This window comes from Penicillium daleae (genome assembly GCF_028827525.1).
Source record: "Penicillium daleae strain IBT 16125 chromosome Unknown utg000002l_segment0_segment0, whole genome shotgun sequence".
Lineage (NCBI taxonomy): Eukaryota > Fungi > Ascomycota > Eurotiomycetes > Eurotiales > Aspergillaceae > Penicillium > Penicillium daleae.
The window spans coordinates 1,337,078-1,355,780 of record NW_026623150.1 but is presented as its reverse complement, the minus strand read 5'-3'; the positions used below and the strand labels follow the sequence as shown (position 1 = coordinate 1,355,780).

The following is an 18,703-nucleotide window of genomic DNA, read 5'->3' as shown; positions in this document are numbered from 1 at the left end:
TGGTGAAATGTATTCTGTCAGTATTGCCTATACAAGAATCGCTTGAATAGAACCACTTTGAAAAGACAGTGAGGGCCTGTATGATGAATTGTTTTAACCCCTGTACACCCGCCTACAGATAGAAATTATCTGCACTTGATGAAATAAGTATACCAATTATTTAGTATTAGAAACATCAACCTTCCAGGTACCTACTAGTATCATACCATCAGTGTTAGTCATGGCGCCGGGCACCTGGACATTAATATTTTGATGCCGAGATATATTAATGCCGAAATTTGAAAGCCATTGCTTCACATCGGCAAGATTATCGGCGCTATACACCCAAGTCGGCGTTTCCGTCCTTGGAAGTAGGTACACATGAAAAAGTCAATGAGACCCACTGGCATAACAGGATCTATTTACCCCATAAAACCACCTAAAACTACAATAAATATAGCAACAAATCTCTTTCTTTGGTTGTTGCGAAGTCTATTCATTTCTGCTTTCCCTCGCATCTACATATCTCCTGTCATCCCTCTTCTTCTTCTTCCACCATGACTTCACCGGCTGGCATCATTTTCACACCACCTCTTGGGACAACCTTACGAGTCTCTAGATTGAGTGGAGCAACATTGTCACTCTTTGCTACGAGCCCGAAATCTGTCAACCTTGTTGCCGAGTTCGGGGATGGAACAACAATACCTCTGGAGCAAACCGATACCCCAGCTGTAGGGGGATTGCTCACATACAAAGTCACGATCCCCAAGCCTAACAGGGTTCCTGCATGCATTAGACTGCGCCATGCCGACGGCAAATCAATCTCAGACTTGGGCTCCGGCCAGGACATTTTAACGTTAATTGACGTCCCAACGATTTCTAGCGACCGCGAATTCAGCACCAGCATCACTCTTTCGGCATCTGAAGATACCACAAGCATGGTCTTGGACTGGCTGAACGACATGGCCTGGCAAGGATGGGCTTGGCAGCGTATGCGACCGACGTGGATTGAAGCCCAATTTGTGACTTGTCTCTCTACCCTAGCGCCGGACAAACTTACACACTGCCTGTTGCTGCGACCATCCGATACGAAACAGGGTGAGCAGTTGGCGCCTGAGACAGTCTTGGCTGTGTTTCCAGCGAGCTCCAACGACGCGTTTGTTACTCTGACTGGTCCTCGAGACAACGAGGCTCCAGGTGTGTATGCGCGTGTCCGAAGAGTCGGTGCAGTTGGCAAAGATATTGCTGTTCACGTCACTGGGAGCTTGAAAGCCAGAAAGGGCGAAGAGACTGCGATTCATGATGCCGTACAGCTCGCGCGGCGTCTTTATGGTCTTACCCCAACACGATTTGAAGTGACAGCTGGAAAGAGCCCGTTCGACAGGCTGGGCTTCTGCACTTGGAGCAGCATCGGTGAAAATGTGCCACTTAACAAGACCAACATGACCGAGCTGACCCAGCTATTGAAGAAGGATGCCAAATACGTGCCTGTGGGCAGTTTCATTATTGATGATGGCTGGCAGGACATTCGACATGGTCTCAATGGTCATCCCAATGCAAGAGGACTCTGGAGCTTTGATACCTGGGATGGTATGGGATGCAGCCTCGCCGACCTAGTTGCTATGATCAAGACTGAACTGACCTCGGTCAAAGAGGTTGGTGTCTGGATGACATTGACAGGCTACTGGAACAGCGTGGCACCGGGGTCGCCTCTAGAGACGAAATACGGCATGGTTCGATACAATATTGCACGGTCCAATGTCCCTGGGCAGGATTGGACGCTCCCGGACTTTGACAACCAACAATCAGGAACTATCAACGATGCTGAAGGTCGCTACTACTTGCTTCCTCCACCAGAGCGGGCGGCCGAGTTCTGGAGCGACTATTTTGGTACCTGCGCTGCTGCAGGGGTCGACTTTGTCAAGGTAGATAACCAGGCCTATGGCTCGTTCCTTGAGGGTGTTCAAGGCGGGCAAGAGTTTGTTGCGCTTTGGGATGCTATGTTTACGGCTGCCAACCAGACCTTTGGACATCACCGAGTGATTCACTGCATGGCACACTATGAGCGCATATTCAGCGGCGATATTGGTCTCGGGGCTGCGACTAACAACCAGAAGATCGTCATTCGCAACTCAGATGATTTTGGCCTCGATCGCCCAGATGTGCACAGAGACCACATACACTATAACTTGTACAACGCCCTGCTTCTGGATCAACTGTCTTGTATCCCAGATGCGGACATGTTCATGACGAGCGCTCAATGGCCTCAATACCATGCCGTTCTCCGCGCATTCTTCTCTCATGGTCCCGTGCTCTTGGCCGATTTGCCTGGAACGTGGGACGTCGAGGTTGTGAAGAAGCTGATTGCACCGGATACCAAGGGCGAATGCACCGTCGTTCGGGGAATCCGGACAGCCAGGCCATTGCCACGGAACATCTGGGAAAAGACACTGGATCATGGCCCTGGCCCCAGTATTAAGGCTGCATCTCCATTTGGCAAACACGGAGCTGCAATTATTCTGTGGAATGCGAGGACAGGGGCTCGTGATAACACGGCCGATATTCTTTTCAAGGGAGATATCATCGATACGCTAGGCGAGGTAGTGAAGGGCCCAGGAAATGTCTCCAACAATGAATACGCGCTATGGTTGAGCAATGCCAATCGGGCTGCCTCGTTTCAAATGGAACAAGGCATCAAAGAGACGTTGGCCCTTGACACGGAGAGAATGAATGCTGTCCTATCGGTATCCCTACCGCCAGCTACGATGGAGATTGTTACGGTAGCCCCGCTATGGCGCATTGGAAATATGAAAATCGCGGTTCTCGGTCTTGTTGATAAGTATGCAGGATTGAGTGCCATCAAGAATACCTGGACTGAAGAAGATGGCGTGGTTACTGAAGTGCGCTTGGCCGGTGAGCTGGGAATTCTTTTGCATGCAAGCAGCACAGACTCAAGGCCCAGGGTTATGGTAGACGGGGAACTGGTTTCTGTCATTGAAAGAAGAGTTGGGCTCGAGAGTAATGGCGATGACCCAAGTTTATTGACGGTGGATTTGACAGAGATAAATTCAGTCGATGGAAAGGACTTCTACACGGTCCAGGTGAGATTCTAGATCTAGATAGTATGGCTGTTGGACGTCAATTCAGCAAGGCTAGAATAGATTTTTTGACTTTAAGCAAAATTGTATTTCGGACCTCTTCTCCATCCCCGCCTCTAAAGTCAATGGTGAAGTCGAAGCTGACTTGCTCCGGGGACACTCACACTCTTTTCGTCGCGTACCGAATCTCAGATGATGTGATCGCCGTGGAGATCGGTAAGATCGGCCAAGCACAGAGTTGAGCTATGGAGAATGACATGGGCATCCCAATCATCTCTCTACGCTGCGCTGCAAAGTGGTCGAGTAGGAACAGCAGCATAGTAATTACCCGCAGGCGTAATTATCCGACGGCAGAAATGATCAATCTTCTTCTCCCGTCTCTTCTAATGTTCCAGCCACATGGTCGGGTGAATAATCATAGCTCTGCGCCCCGCGACCCCCGCAACCTGGCCACGAATCTTGCCGAAAATCTTTCCGAGCTATGGTACTCCGTATTCGTAATGTGATAATAATATTCCTCCACTTAAACACAAATATTTAACCTTGGCGCAAACTTGACAGACGGCCATCTGATTGCTCCAATTCGCACGCCTTTAGGACATCTAGCCGCATTGTGGCTCACTGTAGCAACCGGCTGCTCAAGATTACTATCAAGGCCATGGCCACCAACAGGACTGCGGAACCATCGCCTCTAGATATTCGCCGTGTGATATACGACAAGATTCTCTTGTTTGGGGACTCTCTGAGGAGCTTAGCAGCGACATCCTCACGCTCACGTTTCTCTCACGCCTGCACTACAACATCATTATTTTCGGAAACTTGCTGTCATAGCTCGAGGATATGGCGGCTATAGCTCCGATCACTTGCGACATGTCCTGATACCTACCATCCGCGCCGAGACTGCTGCTGGTGAGAGCATCAAGCTCCTTGTAATTGAAGTGGGAACCAATGACGCCGCCATGAACGAGATGCAGCATGTCCCGGCCAGCCGATATAGGCAAAACCTCACATGGATGGTAGAGACATCCAGAAACACAGATGTCGAACGTGTGATTATTGTCGGGCTTGGACCAGTCGACGAGGCTCGGCTCGAAGATCCCAAGGACAAAACCGCGGCGAGAAATTTAGAATACACCTTGGCCGCCAGGGATGTTGCTGAGAAATGTAGAGTGCCTTTTCTTGATCTACGGCATAGCTTTATGAGCACAGCCGGCTGGACGAAGGGGGCTCCTCTCCCAGGCGAAGGCAGTACGATCTGCAGTGCATTATCGCCTTTGTTGACGGATGGAGTACACTTCACCGGCAAGGGATATAGAATATGGTACGACGAGTTGTTGCAGATTATCAGCAAAGAGTTTCCAGAATTGGAATCGGGAAGACTTTGCATGGTGTTACCCCACATATTTGATGTTGATCGAAGCAATTTGCCAGCCTCATTGTGGCAGGAGATCAAATTAATCCGCTAAAAATCGCTATGGAAGAACGTTAAAACTCCCTTTTTGACCTCACGGGTGCAAGATAGATTGAGTACCAAACCAGCGCTGCGCACTCTTTATATCTGGTGACTTTCGAGGATACAAAAATCTTTGTCAAGAGATTGGAGGGAAATAGGCTAAAAGGCTAATTTGCAACCAGCCGAGGTGTTTGGAAGAAGCCGTAGGTAGGAATGGTTGGTAGTAGATCAAATAAATATTGCTGAGATCTGTTGAGATATGTGAAGTTCAGCGTGTTAAGTTGAACTATCTCTTAAATGGCCATAGCGATACTTTTTTATCATCGACGTTTTGCCTTGTATTAGATCTGGTCTTGTACACCAGGCTTAGTGTAGTCCCCCCGTTTGCCAATTTGGCTTCCCCGCAAAACCCCACCTTTTCATGACCCCTAAAACCCCAGTACCATCTGACAGGCTACGACCTACTCTACAGACTACCCTCTCCAGCGATTATTCCTCAACCCACCATAGTTCTCACCTTCCAATAAGATATCTTTTGGGCTTATCGAAGTCGCCAACATGCCTTCCGAAGGCGTGCGTGCGTGCGACTTATGCAACATCCGCAAAATAAAATGCGATCGAAGGAACCCGTGCGCTCGGTGTGTCGGTGCTGGCTTCACTTGTACAGCGGTGCGACAGCACAAGAAATCCGGACCACGCAGCTTGCGCCAGTCTAAGGCGAAGATCTTGAAGCAGCAGCAACAACAGCCACAACATCGACTTACGCAACTTTCTCCACTTGACTCCTGGGACAGCAGTATTTGGCCAACAGAATCTCAATCGTCCAGTTCCCCAACAACCTCATTTGACTTACCTGTTGATGGGCAGTCATATTACACCAATCTCGCACTTCCTCTTCCGTGGGATATACATCGCATTGAGCTTCCAGTACTTAGGGCTGTATTGTTTTTGTACAGCGAGAAACTCTACGGTATATGGCCATTGGTACGAGTCGATGACCTGCTGTTTCGCCTCGAGACCGAGAGTAGTGACCCCGAATTATATGCCTTAGCCACCGCGCTCTGTGGGGCTACGTTAAGTTACCTGAATGGTGACTATGACATCTACGACATGGCTCCAGAGTCCTTGGTTGCTGAGACGTTCGTCGCTGAGAGTCGCAGGGTGCGGGCCACATTTGATTACATGGACCCAGTCGGGCTCAACACTATTCTAACCAGCTATTTCCTCCATATGCATTACGGCCGACAAGCCTTGCGGACACAAATGGCTGCCTTCTACATCCGGGAAGCCATTACCTTTGCCCAGCTCCTTGGATTGCACAATGAATCTACCTACACCTACCCATCCCGGACGACTCGCGAGCAGGCTGTTATGCGACGACTTTACTTCTTACTATTCATGACAGAACGATATCTATGCATACAACAAGGGCTACCGACCGTCCTAGACAGCATAAGCCTGCCCAACGTGCTCGAAGGAGAGGAACAATATCCAGAAGTGGTCCAGGGATTCTTCAATCTGGTGACTCTCTTTTGCACACCCGGCAAATCGTTCTTCGGTATGTGGACGAACAATAGTGGTGGTCGGAGCATCAGCAGAGACCAGCTTCTGCTCATCCAGCACGCCATTCAAGCATCTCTTCCACTTGCAGCTGGCCATATAGATTCTCAACCTATCAGTGGTTTGGGCGGCAATAAGGATGCCAACATCCGAGCTTCGTTACCGAAAAATCATATCCAGCTTGTGGACATTGTGGTCAGCCAGCATTGGTTCAGGTCACTTGCATGGAAACTGTCGGTTCTGTGTGGCTATGTGTCACCCAATTCGACCTCGTCTGGCGCTCTTTCAATCACTTACCCACTGGAAATTGCAGTCGACACGCTCCGTGGCATCCAAAAATTCCCCAAGCAGGCATTCGAGGCTCACGGGCCGGGAATGGAGGCCAAAATGTGTGAGATTGCAGCTGCACTGGCGGACTCGATACTCTGCAGCCCTGCTAGTGATGCATCGGCAGACAAGTACTGTAGGGATATCGGCGCCAAGGCGGTTTTAAAGGGACTAATAGATCGTATTTTTGAGACACAAACTATGAGCTCTGATCTGAGAGATAACTTATCAAAGAAAATTGCAGGGCTGTTGGATTGCTCGACAATACCTCCATCCGTGTCGATTCACCAGGAACTGGAGGATGGAGAGCAGTACGATGTTACCTAGCCCTTGGAAATCACAACATTCTTTTATAATTGGCTGCCCAAAGTGTTGATGTGCGGTTTGAGGTGCGCATTGGAGTTGGAGGCTTGTATCAATAACAAAATATCTGTGGGTATAACAATTGAAATTGCATTTTGGACGGATCTAAGACAGTCTGGCAAGAAAGAACCCGGGTTTTCGCCTCGGTGAGAGATACATTTCATTGGAAATCTACATCTCGAGCCATACATAATGCTATGTATTTATTTCATTTGGAATTGGATGGAAGTATTGAGTACTGTCACAGAAGCCCATCTGGCCTCCAATGACCAACACACTGTGACAATCGAAGACTGATGCTCGAGGTCGAGGAAAGGGGAGATCCCAGCAGTTTGCTGAGCAGGTTTGCCAATTGACCGGAAGGTTCCTTCTAGTGGTAAACAAAAGGGCCTTCTGCTTGATAGATAGAACTTCTCCTTCTCTTCCCTCTAGATTTAGTTGCTTCGTTGAATGCACCGGATTGATCCTTCTCTTGCTGACTGGCTGTAACACACTAGCTAAATAATATTTCTCCGAAATTTCTAGCACCAGTTACCAAAATCTCTAATGATTGAGTGTTGCTATAATGAATCCACGAGTATCGAAATAGTTCAAGTGACGGTGAAGTAGAGAGGAATTCGAGGTATTTAAGTTTCGTTGACTATTTACTAATTCTCTCCTCGGATAGAAGAGCGCAGCACTGATAAATAATCGGCGTGGAATCTAGGCTGGTCGATAAGAACAACAAGTAATGCTACGGAATTACCTTATAGTTAAGCACTTCTATTCCTCGCTCCAGCAAATCAAGACACCACAATTACTAGTTGGTCATGAATGGACTAAGCTCCTAGGAGTGCTTTTGATCCACCTAGAGCATGGCGGATAGGTGATGCAAAAGTTTTCCAGATCTGGTAACTTAGACCAGTCTCACTTGATAGGTGACGCAGTGATACGTTCGCGGCCTTTGTAGGCAATAAAAGGCTTTACTAACGTATATATCGATCCTAGGATTAAAGGGTTTTTGGGGGAAAAAAATGAGTAACGTGTGCGAGAGCAGCAGATTTTCGGGAGTTTGGTTTGGTTAAGCATCACCAAAGGAAGGTCGAAACAAGCGGCTATGAATAGGTGGAAGAGACAGAACAATGTGAGGTTCTAGGAAAGGGTCAAATTGACCAATGCGGGATTCGTAGAAAATTAGTCATTGGAGTAAACATACACAGAGAGAAGAGCTAGGAAGAAGTAGGGCTAGGTTTATCTCCAATGTTGCTCCTAGGAACGCCGAGAGGCAACAGTGTGGTTATTGTCGGATGATAATAATAGAGCAGTGCGGTAGAACAACGGGTTTGCTCAGGGAGCAATCCGGATCGTCCCAGGTCGCTCAGGATCTGTCAGGGAGCAGCTCCGGATTGCTCAGAGGCCAAGGGCGGCCGGATGACTAACCCGTCGTGTGCTCCGAGAGCCGATCGATTCCCGACCTGGTAGCCTTACCGTCACCGATATTACAAAATGCTTTGTCTGCATACATCTGGCATAGTCATCGATCGCATGGAAATATCCAATATTAAACGTTAAATTGTAACAGAACATAGGAACATGAATTTACTGGTGGCCAGTCATTCGACTTTCGGTAATCAGCTCCGCAATCTCGTCTTCCGAGTGATCTAACCAACTCGAGTCACCTGATGAAAGCTTTGAACAGTTCATTGAGGTGACTGTCATATAACACAGAAATAGAAATTGCTTCAGTATTTTCGTTTATCATAATAATGCGCATATCAGAACACCCGAGAGAATGGCCGCAATGAACAACAACGCATGTGAGATATCGTTAGTTGGACTCGCGGAGTCAATATCCGCTGAGAAGGCCTCTGGGTCATCTGGCTCAGGCAAAGCCTCACCAAGAGCCCAGTATGCAGGAGGAGGAGTTCTGGGTTCGGGGGATGTTCCGAGAGCACTCATTTCGGAGCTAAGTGCTTCAACAGAGACCCAGTCCATGTAGCCTCGAGCGATAAACAGCGTCTCAAGGTCATTCTTGGAGACAAGTCCAATTTCGGTTCTGACGCTCTTTGAATTAGCCCGTGCATAGAAGCGCCAATATGCAATATCAGTGACTCCATCCAACTAACGGGGAAGACCGTTGTCAGCTCCGACCCATTGAAACCATAGCATTCGCACACAAGGGTCGGCGGGTATAACGGGCGGCCGACCCAGGGGAATTTTTATGCTCTGTACGTATCAAGTCTGTCAGAGGCGAACTTTGCTTCCAAAAGGAGCCGACCGTCGTGTGAGAACTCGCTCATATAACCGTCCCAAGACCAAGTGACAAGGACATTCTGATTAGAGAGTGTGTGCATATTCCCTCGGAGTTCGTGCTATCCCCATCGGGCCGCATATAACGACGGAAGACTGGCTTTCATAGCCACCACGTCAAGGGATACATAGAGAGCTGAGGAGACTGGCTCGTTCACAATTGAGTCAATTGCCCCGTTGTCCAGGAAGGAGATCACATAATGTGTCTCGTTGACCGAGATGAATTTGGCGTCATGCTGGCCGGAAAATTCGAAATCCTTAGTAAAGCTGTTCCTCTTGCTTCCCAAGCGCCATAAGATATGCCCATCTTGACCGAGATGAGATAAATTGTATTAGTATGGCGGGCTGATACCAGGTAATCGCCAAACTCATTCTTATCAACCGAGTTAGCATGCAAGAAATCTGGGTTCGGATTTTCGGCCCTCGGGTCCATGGTGAAGGTCTCGTCTAAGGCCACTTTGCCGTCACTCATTCACTCAAACGTCTGGTTCCCGGTGATGAGGTCTAATTCGGCAAAACCACTAAAATCCACGGGATGTGACAAGTCAGGTCGCCCATATTAGGCCATGTTCACGACAGTGTGCCACAGCCGAACGATCAAAACTTTGGAACCTTTCACGTTGAACTCATGAGTGTCTATCTCGTAGTGCGGAATGGAGATAATGCTTGTAGAAATGTAGTGATCATCGTATATGACGACGGAGCCATTAGTCCCCGTGGCGTAGGGCTCATGCCAGAGCATCTAAACCATATATAGTCTTATTTGTGCTGATTCTCCTAGGTCCCCAGGGACCTCGATGTCTACTTTTCGGAAGTCAAAGACATTTCTGTTATCGCTTTCGGCAGATCCAGCCCACACGAGAATCTGAACGCTGCGATCAGCATACCTGGAAAGTCTGTAGCGAAGTCTCTGTCACACACTTCGTTTTGGTCGAAGATATGAGGTCCAATTTGGTAAGGCACCCGTTGGTCTGTCCATCGGTCATCGTCATGTGGCCAATAAGGGGCAGTGAAGCATTATCCCGGTGCTACTGCCGCACGGTCGTAGTAAGTGATGTTCAATTTTATGATGCGACGATTTGGTAACTGGAGCATAATTAGTCTATATGTATTACTATGAATCGCACTAAGAGACTTGAAGCTCACCGTTCGATATTGAATGTAGTCGTCGTTGCGAAATTGAAACCTTTGGTCAGCAGCGGCGGCGTGTAGCAAGCATGCCAAGTACCAGAAGATCATACCGAATCAGTGGTACTGCGAGAGAAAAAAAGGTAAACACGAGAGTTTCCATGCAAACCGAGAAAGGAAAAGAACAAGAAGGGGCAAGGCTATATAATCCCCATCTTATCGAATGTGGACTGGCTTATTGCTGAATGTCGCCTCGAAGCGACTGACCTTGCTATTTCAGGATGTCTCTCGGCTCTACACAAATCCAACTGGCCAGGCCGATCGACATAGGTGAGCCGATTCAAGAATCAAGGCCAAGGGCATCGGCGAACTTTTCTTATTTTTGGTCAGTAAGTGGGTAACTTTAACTGATAAGAGCACAGGTGTCCTCTCGTAATAATCAATAGGTTCTCTTAGTGTAGCAAATACCCTCTCAAGTGCTCGGCTGATCCAGCACATTTGAACATTTGCGGAGGCTCAAGCCTAAGACCCACGCTCCAGCCACGCGGAATCCCTACAGTAGGAGAAAATAGTCGATCACGGGAAACCCTTTTTAACCCAATACAGCATATAAGGCTTCCAGTTGATTCGACAAGTGAGCAGAAGTCAGGCTCCTCACTTTGGCTTGCTATGCACTGGCGCATGCTGTTGCCACATAAAGCACAGCAGTGAATCCATACACAGAGTTGATGTCAATCACAAGGTCCTTCTCTCGAGTCGGATGAGGGATATGCCACGATGATTTGTAGCGGCGATGTTTTAAATATTTGATACTTATAGCCTGGCAGTGCCTGCTAATACATTCCCTCTGCCCCCTTCGGTTTCCCCTAATCTTCGTACAGAACATCCACTTCTCTATGCAGCCGGGCATTATTGTCACATCTAGTAAACCAATTTCCGATAATTCTCCAATGCTGAGCGCATGTTCTTTTCCCACATAGTCGACCATTTATGCATATGTCAACTTTATCTCACGAATTCTAATCAGAACATACGTCCTTCATCCTAATTGAGTTCTGCTGAAGACCTATTTTGGTATCATCCTTTGGGCTTGATTTGTGGCTCATGAGAGGTGTGAAGCTCCAGAATTGCCCACTGGAACACCGTCCCGAGTAGGGGTCCTCTCGCTCAGGGCGGAGACGTTACTAACTTACCCTGTGCCCCAGAAGCCGATCACTTCTTGAGGCGGCAGTTTTACCGTCGCCTAGGTTAAGTTTGACATACTAAAATCAAAATATATCCTATTTTCGACGTTATTATGGGAGTTTAAGGTGCGGAACTTGGTGAAGACGGAACATTCTCAATAATCTAACTCCCATTGCGAGCGGTATCCACACTAACTCCGTTTAATTATATACATGTCAATTCAATCAGTCGTTTCAATCATTCTCAGTTGCTGTCCAGTACAATGACCTCTGCTTCAACATCACCAATACTCTCCACGCGCAGCGAGTCGCCGGCATTGACTTGTGTGATGAAAGCGCCATCTCCCTCCTCAAGAACGGCATCTTCGTTTCCGTTGAGCTTGATCTTCATCTTGCCCTGCTTCGTCATGGGAAGATGGATGTAAACATTGCGCTTCTTCTTGGAACTGACAACCTCGCCAGCACCCACGTTCCACGTGAAGGTGGAGGAAGGGGCAATGATTCCGGCACCCATCACGAAATCGGCGTGAATGGGAATGGTCCCCGGGATCTTGGGGATAGCGGCGTCTTCATCCGCTGGCTTGGCCTCGGGACCGGCGGCGAGTGGCGATAGAATGGGGACGAAGTCCTTGCGCTTAGCATCTTCGCCGAAGGTCATAGTATGATATTGTGGCTTCAGACCGTGTTTCCATGGCAGTGCCCAGATCTGGAGGAAATGCACTGGCTTGTTTGATTCGTTTTGTTCAGAATGAGCGATGCCTATATGTTTGTCAGTTCGCAGCTCAATCAATCAACGGGTTCAAAAAGGCTCACCAGTTCCACCAGTAGTAAACTGCACGTCTCCTCGCTTCATGCGATAGAAGTCCTTCCCTTGCTCGCCCTCTGCTCCCTTTTTAATCATGCTGTCGCGGTGTGTGAGCTCTCCGCTGAGAATATAGCTGAAGATCTCTGCATCGCGGTGGGGATGCGTTCCGAATCCATTTCTGGGTGCGACACGGTCTTCATTCAAGACTCGCAAACTTCCAAAATTTTGGAATTTGTGGTCGTAGTAGCTAGCGAAGCTGAATGTGTGGAAGGATTTCAACCAGCCGCCGTGTTCGGCATATCCGCGCTCGCCAGAGCGACGGAGAGCAATCTTGGCGTGGGCGAGAGTACCGGACATGGCTGATTGAGTGGGCTGTGATAGGAAAGTGGGCGTTTCTAGGTCTTCCTGTTGATGGTTGTAGATAAAAATTGGGATTTTTGGTCTCGAGTGGGTGGGAGCGAAGTATTTAAGCATGCATTAGGTTCTCTAGAGGGCTGTAGAAGGTCCGTGTTGGATTATGGAAGCATTAGGGATCGCCAGTCATCACCACGAGTAGCTGGAGTCCGCAAATGGTTTAGCGGCTCCACTTTTATGATGATGCATTGCTGACAAGATTCTTATTTTGCAATCATGAGCTGTGCATAAGAAAGATTGTGGTCAGCGAGAACCCCAAATCTCAATATTCTATTGATTTATCTCATCGCACAGCTGCAGAAGTGGTTCTTGCTTCATTTGAACTAACTATTATCTGAACAGTACATGGCAGATTGCGGTACTCATCATCCGAATTGAATTCAAAGGGGATAGAATCTCCAGGACGACTCAAATTTCGGAGACAGGGGCTGGTCTTGCATGAGCGCCCGAACCATCTCGATCGGCATTCGGTTCCCCTTCAGAAATCGGTCATGGAACTCTTTTTCTGGCATACCTTGCGCGTCAACCATCTCCCCACGCAATGCAAATATCTGCAATGCGCCCAACATGTAGCCAGCCTGGTAAAGTGGCGAATAATCCCCGTTCAATGACCGCCTTACCTCGCCTTCGGCGGTGGCACGTTCGTGTCCAACATCTTCCACCAGAAGATCGATACACTCTTTGGGCGACATTCGACCGAGATGAAAATTGACAGAGAAAATTATCCGGGCGCATCGATGCAGACGCCACCACAGCATTCCGATGCGGTTCTGAGGCGTCTTGATCCATCGCTCGTCATTCCAGAGAAGGAATTCCCAGTATAGGGACCACCCTTCAATCCAGAATGGCGTGTCGAAAACGCGACGGTATGGCTTGTGCCTTGCGTTCATATACATTTGTAGGTGATGACCAGGAATCATTTCGTGGAAGACCGTCGCTCGCGAGAAATGAATATTGTTCCCACGCAGGCTCATCATCTTGGCCTCGTGGTCCATCGCATCAGTGGGGTAGGATACAATGATGCAGTCGCCGCCCAGGAAGAATGGGTTTACTTTTTGTCTCTCGGGGGACATCATGAACATTTGCCAACTGTCCTTGGCAATATCAGGGACCGTGACGAGGTCGTGATCTTCAACAAATGACACGGCTTCATATACGAGATCCCGAACAAGTCGCGTTTGTTGGCCAGGCTCAACAAAATCATTCTTGACTTCTTCCAAGGCCTTCTTCCAGTCGTCCTTGTATCCCATGCTCCGCGAAGCCTTTTTCATCTCATTAATGCACCAGACAAACTGTCTTTCACCAATAGAAATAATCTCCTCTGGCGTGTATGGGATCATCTCGGCTCTCAGTTCCAAGAGCAGGCCTTGGCGTCCTATGGGCTGCCCAACTATGGCATCGTCATTCCCCGGTTTTATTTCGACCAGAATTTCTTTGATTATAGCCGCGAGGTCTTGCAGGCTCTGGTCAATCACTCCATACGGATGCGCCACCCACCAGTCGAATGTTGGATCATAGCCAGTGTAGAATCTGAACCACTCCTTCAAGTGGACTCGTAGGGAAGATATATGGTTTGCTGCTCGAAAGGCGGCGGTTTTTGAGACAGCGACATCGTCGGACTTTGCCTTCACTTTCTCTATCACCGAAACCATTGCCGCTTGAGACTCGAATAATTTCTGTGCAGTCTCCTTTGGATGCATCGGTATCACCAATGCGCGAGCCTCGCAAAGATCCACCAATGTCGTAGCGAATGGTAACAGCGGAGTCGACTTTTCATCTTGCTGGGCTTCGAGCTCCAATCCGCGAAGTTCTCTTTCGAGGTAATTTTTGACAAGCAGATAGTCAACCTTTGCGTCTTGTTCATAGAGCTCAAACGGCAGGTCATGCAAAGAATTGAGCTCTGAGGTAAGGAATTCTCGGAGTCTCTGTTTTCGTCCTGGTGAAAATTCGATGGGAAGAAACGCCTTCAGTTCCTTCAGATCTGCCGTAAGACGCTCAATCCTGTCGCGAATGGATTCTGCCTGGGCACGTCGAATAGCAACACCCCGAGGAGACGTGTAGAGAACCATGATAGGCGGATGAATGGGCTTCTTTTCGTCCTCGGCTGAGAGTATCTTTTTGGTGGCCTTGAAACTTGATCGGAAGTGCCGAAAACACGCGTCGTCATTGATAGTCAAGTAGTCAAGATAGGACTTTGGCAGGCTAAATACTATGAGCTAGGCCCGTAGCGATAGGCGAAGAACGCCATGGTAGGATATTATGTCGGGACACTCAACCGACAATAAGCAAGTTGTCGCAAAGTCATCCGAATGGGTACAACTATGTCGGTGAGACTTCCACAGCTGCGGCCCGGCTGGAGCTTACAAAATAGCGTAGCGCGTTACTCCGCATTCTAACCCAAAACGGGGATTGCTATCGGAATGCGGGCGACTACACCAACGCCGATCAAACCTAGTGGCCAACTCCTCGTGCCGCTTCGTGGCAGAGATAATGAACCGGGCCGGGAGAGTAAAAGGTTACATCGCTTTTGACCATGGCTTATCTTTTAGCTCGTGTGGGGCAAACTACCACAGGTGGAGGGGGTGGCCCTCGGAGAGTATATATCGAGTTGTGTGGCCAGGTTAGGATAGCTCCACTAGAACCGAGACCCTTTTACTGCAAAATACCTTCCCAACAAAACTTTCAGGACTCACAATCTAGAAGATATGTCCTCGAACAGTGATAAGCGCCCTATTGATGAAATACAGGATCTACATAATATTGAACTTTCTCACCAATGGGATCCGAACTTACCCCAGGAGAAGCTCGATGAAATCCACGAGGCCGTGAAGACAGGTGATCACGAAAAAGCTGCCGAGATAGACAAGTCATTTGTGCAAGACTCTCAATATGAATCAGTGCGAGCAGCGGTTCGAAATACTGATGGTGAAGAGCCCGCCAATACGGTGCGCGCATGGATACTTGGAATGTTCTTCACGACTGTTGGAAGTGGATTGAACATGTTCTTGAGTATGAGGTATGTCCCTCTATCTTTGCAGTCCTCGTATATCCGGATCATCTAACGATAACACAGGAGCCCTGCGATCTCGTTTCCTGCCATAGTAGTGCAATTGCTCGTCTATCCGATAGGCTGTTTATGGGCCAAGTATATGCCTACCAGAACATTCAACACCTTTGGAGTGGAGTGGACTTTGAATACGGGCCCTTTCAACATCAAGGAGCACACAGTTGTTACAGTAAGACTTGAGAATCGTGCGTGTCACTTAATAGCCTGACTAACTCTGTATAGATTATGGCAAAGTATGTCCATTCTAGTCGGCGTTTGTTCGAATTGCTAAGACGTGAACAGTGTGTCAATTGGCTATGCATATTGCACAGATGCACTTCTTGCATTGAAGGCAAAACGTACGTACGTTGCAAATTAGCGGGCGCTCTTGGCTTAACAATAGTTTATAGCGTTGTATAATCTCGACATTGGCTGGGGCTTTCAGCTTCTGTTTGCTATAAGCAGTCAGGTTATCGGGGTTTCCCTTGCTGGAATTTTCCGTCGATTCCTCGTGTGGTTAGTTCTCAGCACCAAACTTATTCATGTCCCATTACCTGATTTCGGCACCTGCTGACATTGGAATAGGCCCGCTGCTATGATATGGCCCGGACAATTCGCAAACACGACACTCTTCTACGCTCTCCACGATAAGAGTGGATCTGATCCCTCGACGACGGATGGCTGGACGATCTCCCGGTACCGATACTTTATGTATGTCATGATTGGGGCGTTTATTTGGTACTGGTAAGAGTCTAATTCGTCAACGCAATTGTCCTCCGAGTTGACTAACGACATAATAGGATACCTGGTGTCATCTGGCAAGGACTTTCTGTTTTCGCATTTATCACCTGTAAGTTCAGAATGATGAGCGTCTGCTTGATATAGCTGACCTCTATGCAGGGATCAAACCAAACAATGTCGTCCTTAACCAGCTCTTTGGAGGGTTCACCGGATTGTCGTTGATTCCTATCACATTCGATTGGACGTAGGTGCTATTCTCATCCATAAATCGGGACCAAAAAACTGATCACACCCAGCTACGTTTCCGCCTATCTGCTTGATCCTCTACTCTCGCCTGTGCATGCAATCATGAATACATTCATTGGGCTGGTCGTTTTTGTATTGATTACAACAATTGGCATTGCATATACTGGAGCCTTGTAAGTTCCATGCTGATAACACTGTCTCAGGGCTGACCATGTTCCAGTTACTCAGAGTATCTCCCTATCAATACTTCGTCGACCTATGACAACACACAGAATCCGTATAATGTGAGCAAGATACTCGGCCCGGGCTTCACATTTGATGAGGAAGCGTACAAGGCCTACTCGCCTATGTTTCTTGCTCCGACCTTTGCCATAAATTACGGACTATCGTTTGCGGCTTTGACAGCCGCCCTTGTCCACATCATTCTGTTTCATCGGAAGGAGATCTGGCATCGATTCAGAGCTGCTCAAAATCAAGAGCCGGACATTCACTTGACTTTGATGAAGAAATATAAGGAGGTGCCGGAGTGGTGGTACGCTCTCCTCTTCCTGGCTTCCGTCGCCTTGGGCTTGGCTGGCATTCTCGCATATGATTCACAACTTCCATGTACGTGATGGACTTGGTGCGAAATTCTCACAAAGGCATCACTGACAATGAAGCAGGGTGGGGATTCTTCGTGTCAGTCATTGTTGCTGCAGTATTCATTGTAAGTGCGGTGCGGCCCTCGGATTTTGAACGAGCTCGCTGACTTCTGTCGAAAGATCCCTACCTGCATGATTCTCGGAATTACCAACATCCAATTGTGTATGTCTTGCTACATGCCCTATGTATTGGTCAGAGCTTACTTACGGATATAGCCCTTAATGTCCTGTCACCTTTCTTGGCTGGCTTCATGATCCCCGGAAAGCCAATTGGAGTCATGGTCTTCAAAGTTTTTAGTACTATCACATTGGGACAAGCGTCAGTTACCCTATCCTCCAAAAGCCACTGGATCTAACCGAAATACTAGTCAATACTTCTGCCAGGATCTAAAGGTCAGCCTTAGGGTAATCCGGCCATGTAATCCTATCACTAATCCATTTCCCTTTTCAGATTGGCCATTATATGAAGATCCCACCCCGTGTTACCTTTATGTGCCAAATTGTTGCGATAGTTTGGGCTTGTTTCGTCCAGATTGCAGTTATGAACTGGACATTGGGCAACATCGAGAATGTTTGCACGACGTGCGTAAATCAAATCATACTCTTGTGCAAGATCTTTGGCTGATTGCATACAGCACCCAAACTGCTCACTTTACTTGCCCCAACGGAAAGGCATTCTTCTCTTCCAGCATTGTGTGGGGTAAGTGAATGCAGGCCCAAAGACTTATCAATATGCCGTTAACATATGTTGAAAGGTGTAATCGGCCCCAATCGCATGTTCGGACCCGACGGCATTTATAAACCAATCCAGTATTTCTGGTTGCTCGGAGCTCTCCTACCTGTGGCATTTTACATCTTGATGCGGCTTTTCCCACGCTCCAAGGCCCGATTCCTCAATGCGCCAGTGTGAGTAGAGAAGACTACTTGGCAGAAACTCGCTGATTTCTTTGCTAGGATGCTCGGTGCTATGTCCTGGCTACCTCCGTAGGTGCCCTTTACCAATATTCTACACGACATGACATACTAACAGGAGCAGTGCCACACCTTTGAGCTATTCATCTTGGGTTATGTTCGGGCTCATCTTCAATTACTGGATCCACCGTCGCTGGGGAGGTTGGTGGAGAAATTATAACTACCTTACAGCCGCAGGACTTGACACAGGTTTGATCTTATCAACAATCGTCATCTTCTTCGCCATCACATTCCCCGGTGTTTCTGCGCCAAACTGGTGGGGAAATACTGCTCCCTTCGAGACTATGGTAAATATCCTGCCCTGGAAAATACCTCCTATAGTGAGCTCATCATGCTAATGTCATTTCACAAGGACTCCCTCTATACTGCGATTCGAAAGACAGTCGCGGAAGGAAAGATCTTCGGGCCATCCACTTGGTCATAAGCAAACAACTATCGAAGTTATGGGGGCTTTGCA

At 48.1% G+C, this 18,703-nt stretch overlaps 6 protein-coding genes across 6 annotated transcripts; 3 read left to right on the top strand and 3 right to left on the bottom strand.

Annotated features, from left to right (window-relative positions):
• Positions 1-536: 536 nt before the first annotated feature.
• Positions 537-3,092, top strand: N7458_001509 (uncharacterized protein; the record flags this gene model as incomplete). Its single annotated transcript, XM_056904892.1, has 1 exon — positions 537-3,092. One exon carries the CDS (start codon positions 537-539, stop codon positions 3,090-3,092), a length of 2,556 nt encoding a protein of 851 aa, XP_056768999.1.
• A 1,996-nt stretch (positions 3,093-5,088) lies between these two features.
• On the top strand, positions 5,089-6,744 carry N7458_001508 (Zn(II)2Cys6 transcription factor; the record flags this gene model as incomplete). The annotated part of the gene is made up of 1 exon (XM_056904891.1): positions 5,089-6,744. One exon carries the CDS (start codon positions 5,089-5,091, stop codon positions 6,742-6,744), a length of 1,656 nt encoding a protein of 551 aa, XP_056768998.1.
• A 1,773-nt stretch (positions 6,745-8,517) lies between these two features.
• N7458_001507 (uncharacterized protein) lies at positions 8,518-9,502 on the bottom strand (the record flags this gene model as incomplete). Its single annotated transcript, XM_056904890.1, has 2 exons — positions 8,518-8,880; positions 9,422-9,502. The coding sequence occupies 2 exons, from the start codon at positions 9,500-9,502 to the stop codon at positions 8,518-8,520; spliced, it is 444 nt and encodes a 147-aa protein (XP_056768997.1).
• A 2,123-nt stretch (positions 9,503-11,625) lies between these two features.
• N7458_001506 (pirin family protein) lies at positions 11,626-12,543 on the bottom strand (the record flags this gene model as incomplete). The annotated part of the gene is made up of 2 exons (XM_056904889.1): positions 11,626-12,140; positions 12,195-12,543. 2 exons carry the CDS (start codon positions 12,541-12,543, stop codon positions 11,626-11,628), a joined length of 864 nt encoding a protein of 287 aa, XP_056768996.1.
• A 437-nt stretch (positions 12,544-12,980) lies between these two features.
• N7458_001505 (uncharacterized protein) lies at positions 12,981-14,669 on the bottom strand (the record flags this gene model as incomplete). Its single annotated transcript, XM_056904888.1, has 1 exon — positions 12,981-14,669. The coding sequence occupies one exon, from the start codon at positions 14,667-14,669 to the stop codon at positions 12,981-12,983; it is 1,689 nt and encodes a 562-aa protein (XP_056768995.1).
• Positions 14,670-15,305: 636 nt separating this feature from the next.
• N7458_001504 (uncharacterized protein) lies at positions 15,306-18,670 on the top strand (the record flags this gene model as incomplete). The annotated part of the gene is made up of 20 exons (XM_056904887.1): positions 15,306-15,616; positions 15,674-15,836; positions 15,890-15,900; positions 15,950-16,005; positions 16,057-16,162; positions 16,232-16,390; positions 16,447-16,496; positions 16,547-16,631; positions 16,684-16,806; positions 16,854-17,239; positions 17,296-17,339; positions 17,395-17,437; positions 17,491-17,593; positions 17,643-17,679; positions 17,726-17,856; positions 17,910-17,974; positions 18,030-18,180; positions 18,229-18,258; positions 18,305-18,533; positions 18,599-18,670. 20 exons carry the CDS (start codon positions 15,306-15,308, stop codon positions 18,668-18,670), a joined length of 2,355 nt encoding a protein of 784 aa, XP_056768994.1.
• Between the last annotated feature and the right edge of the window lie 33 nt (positions 18,671-18,703).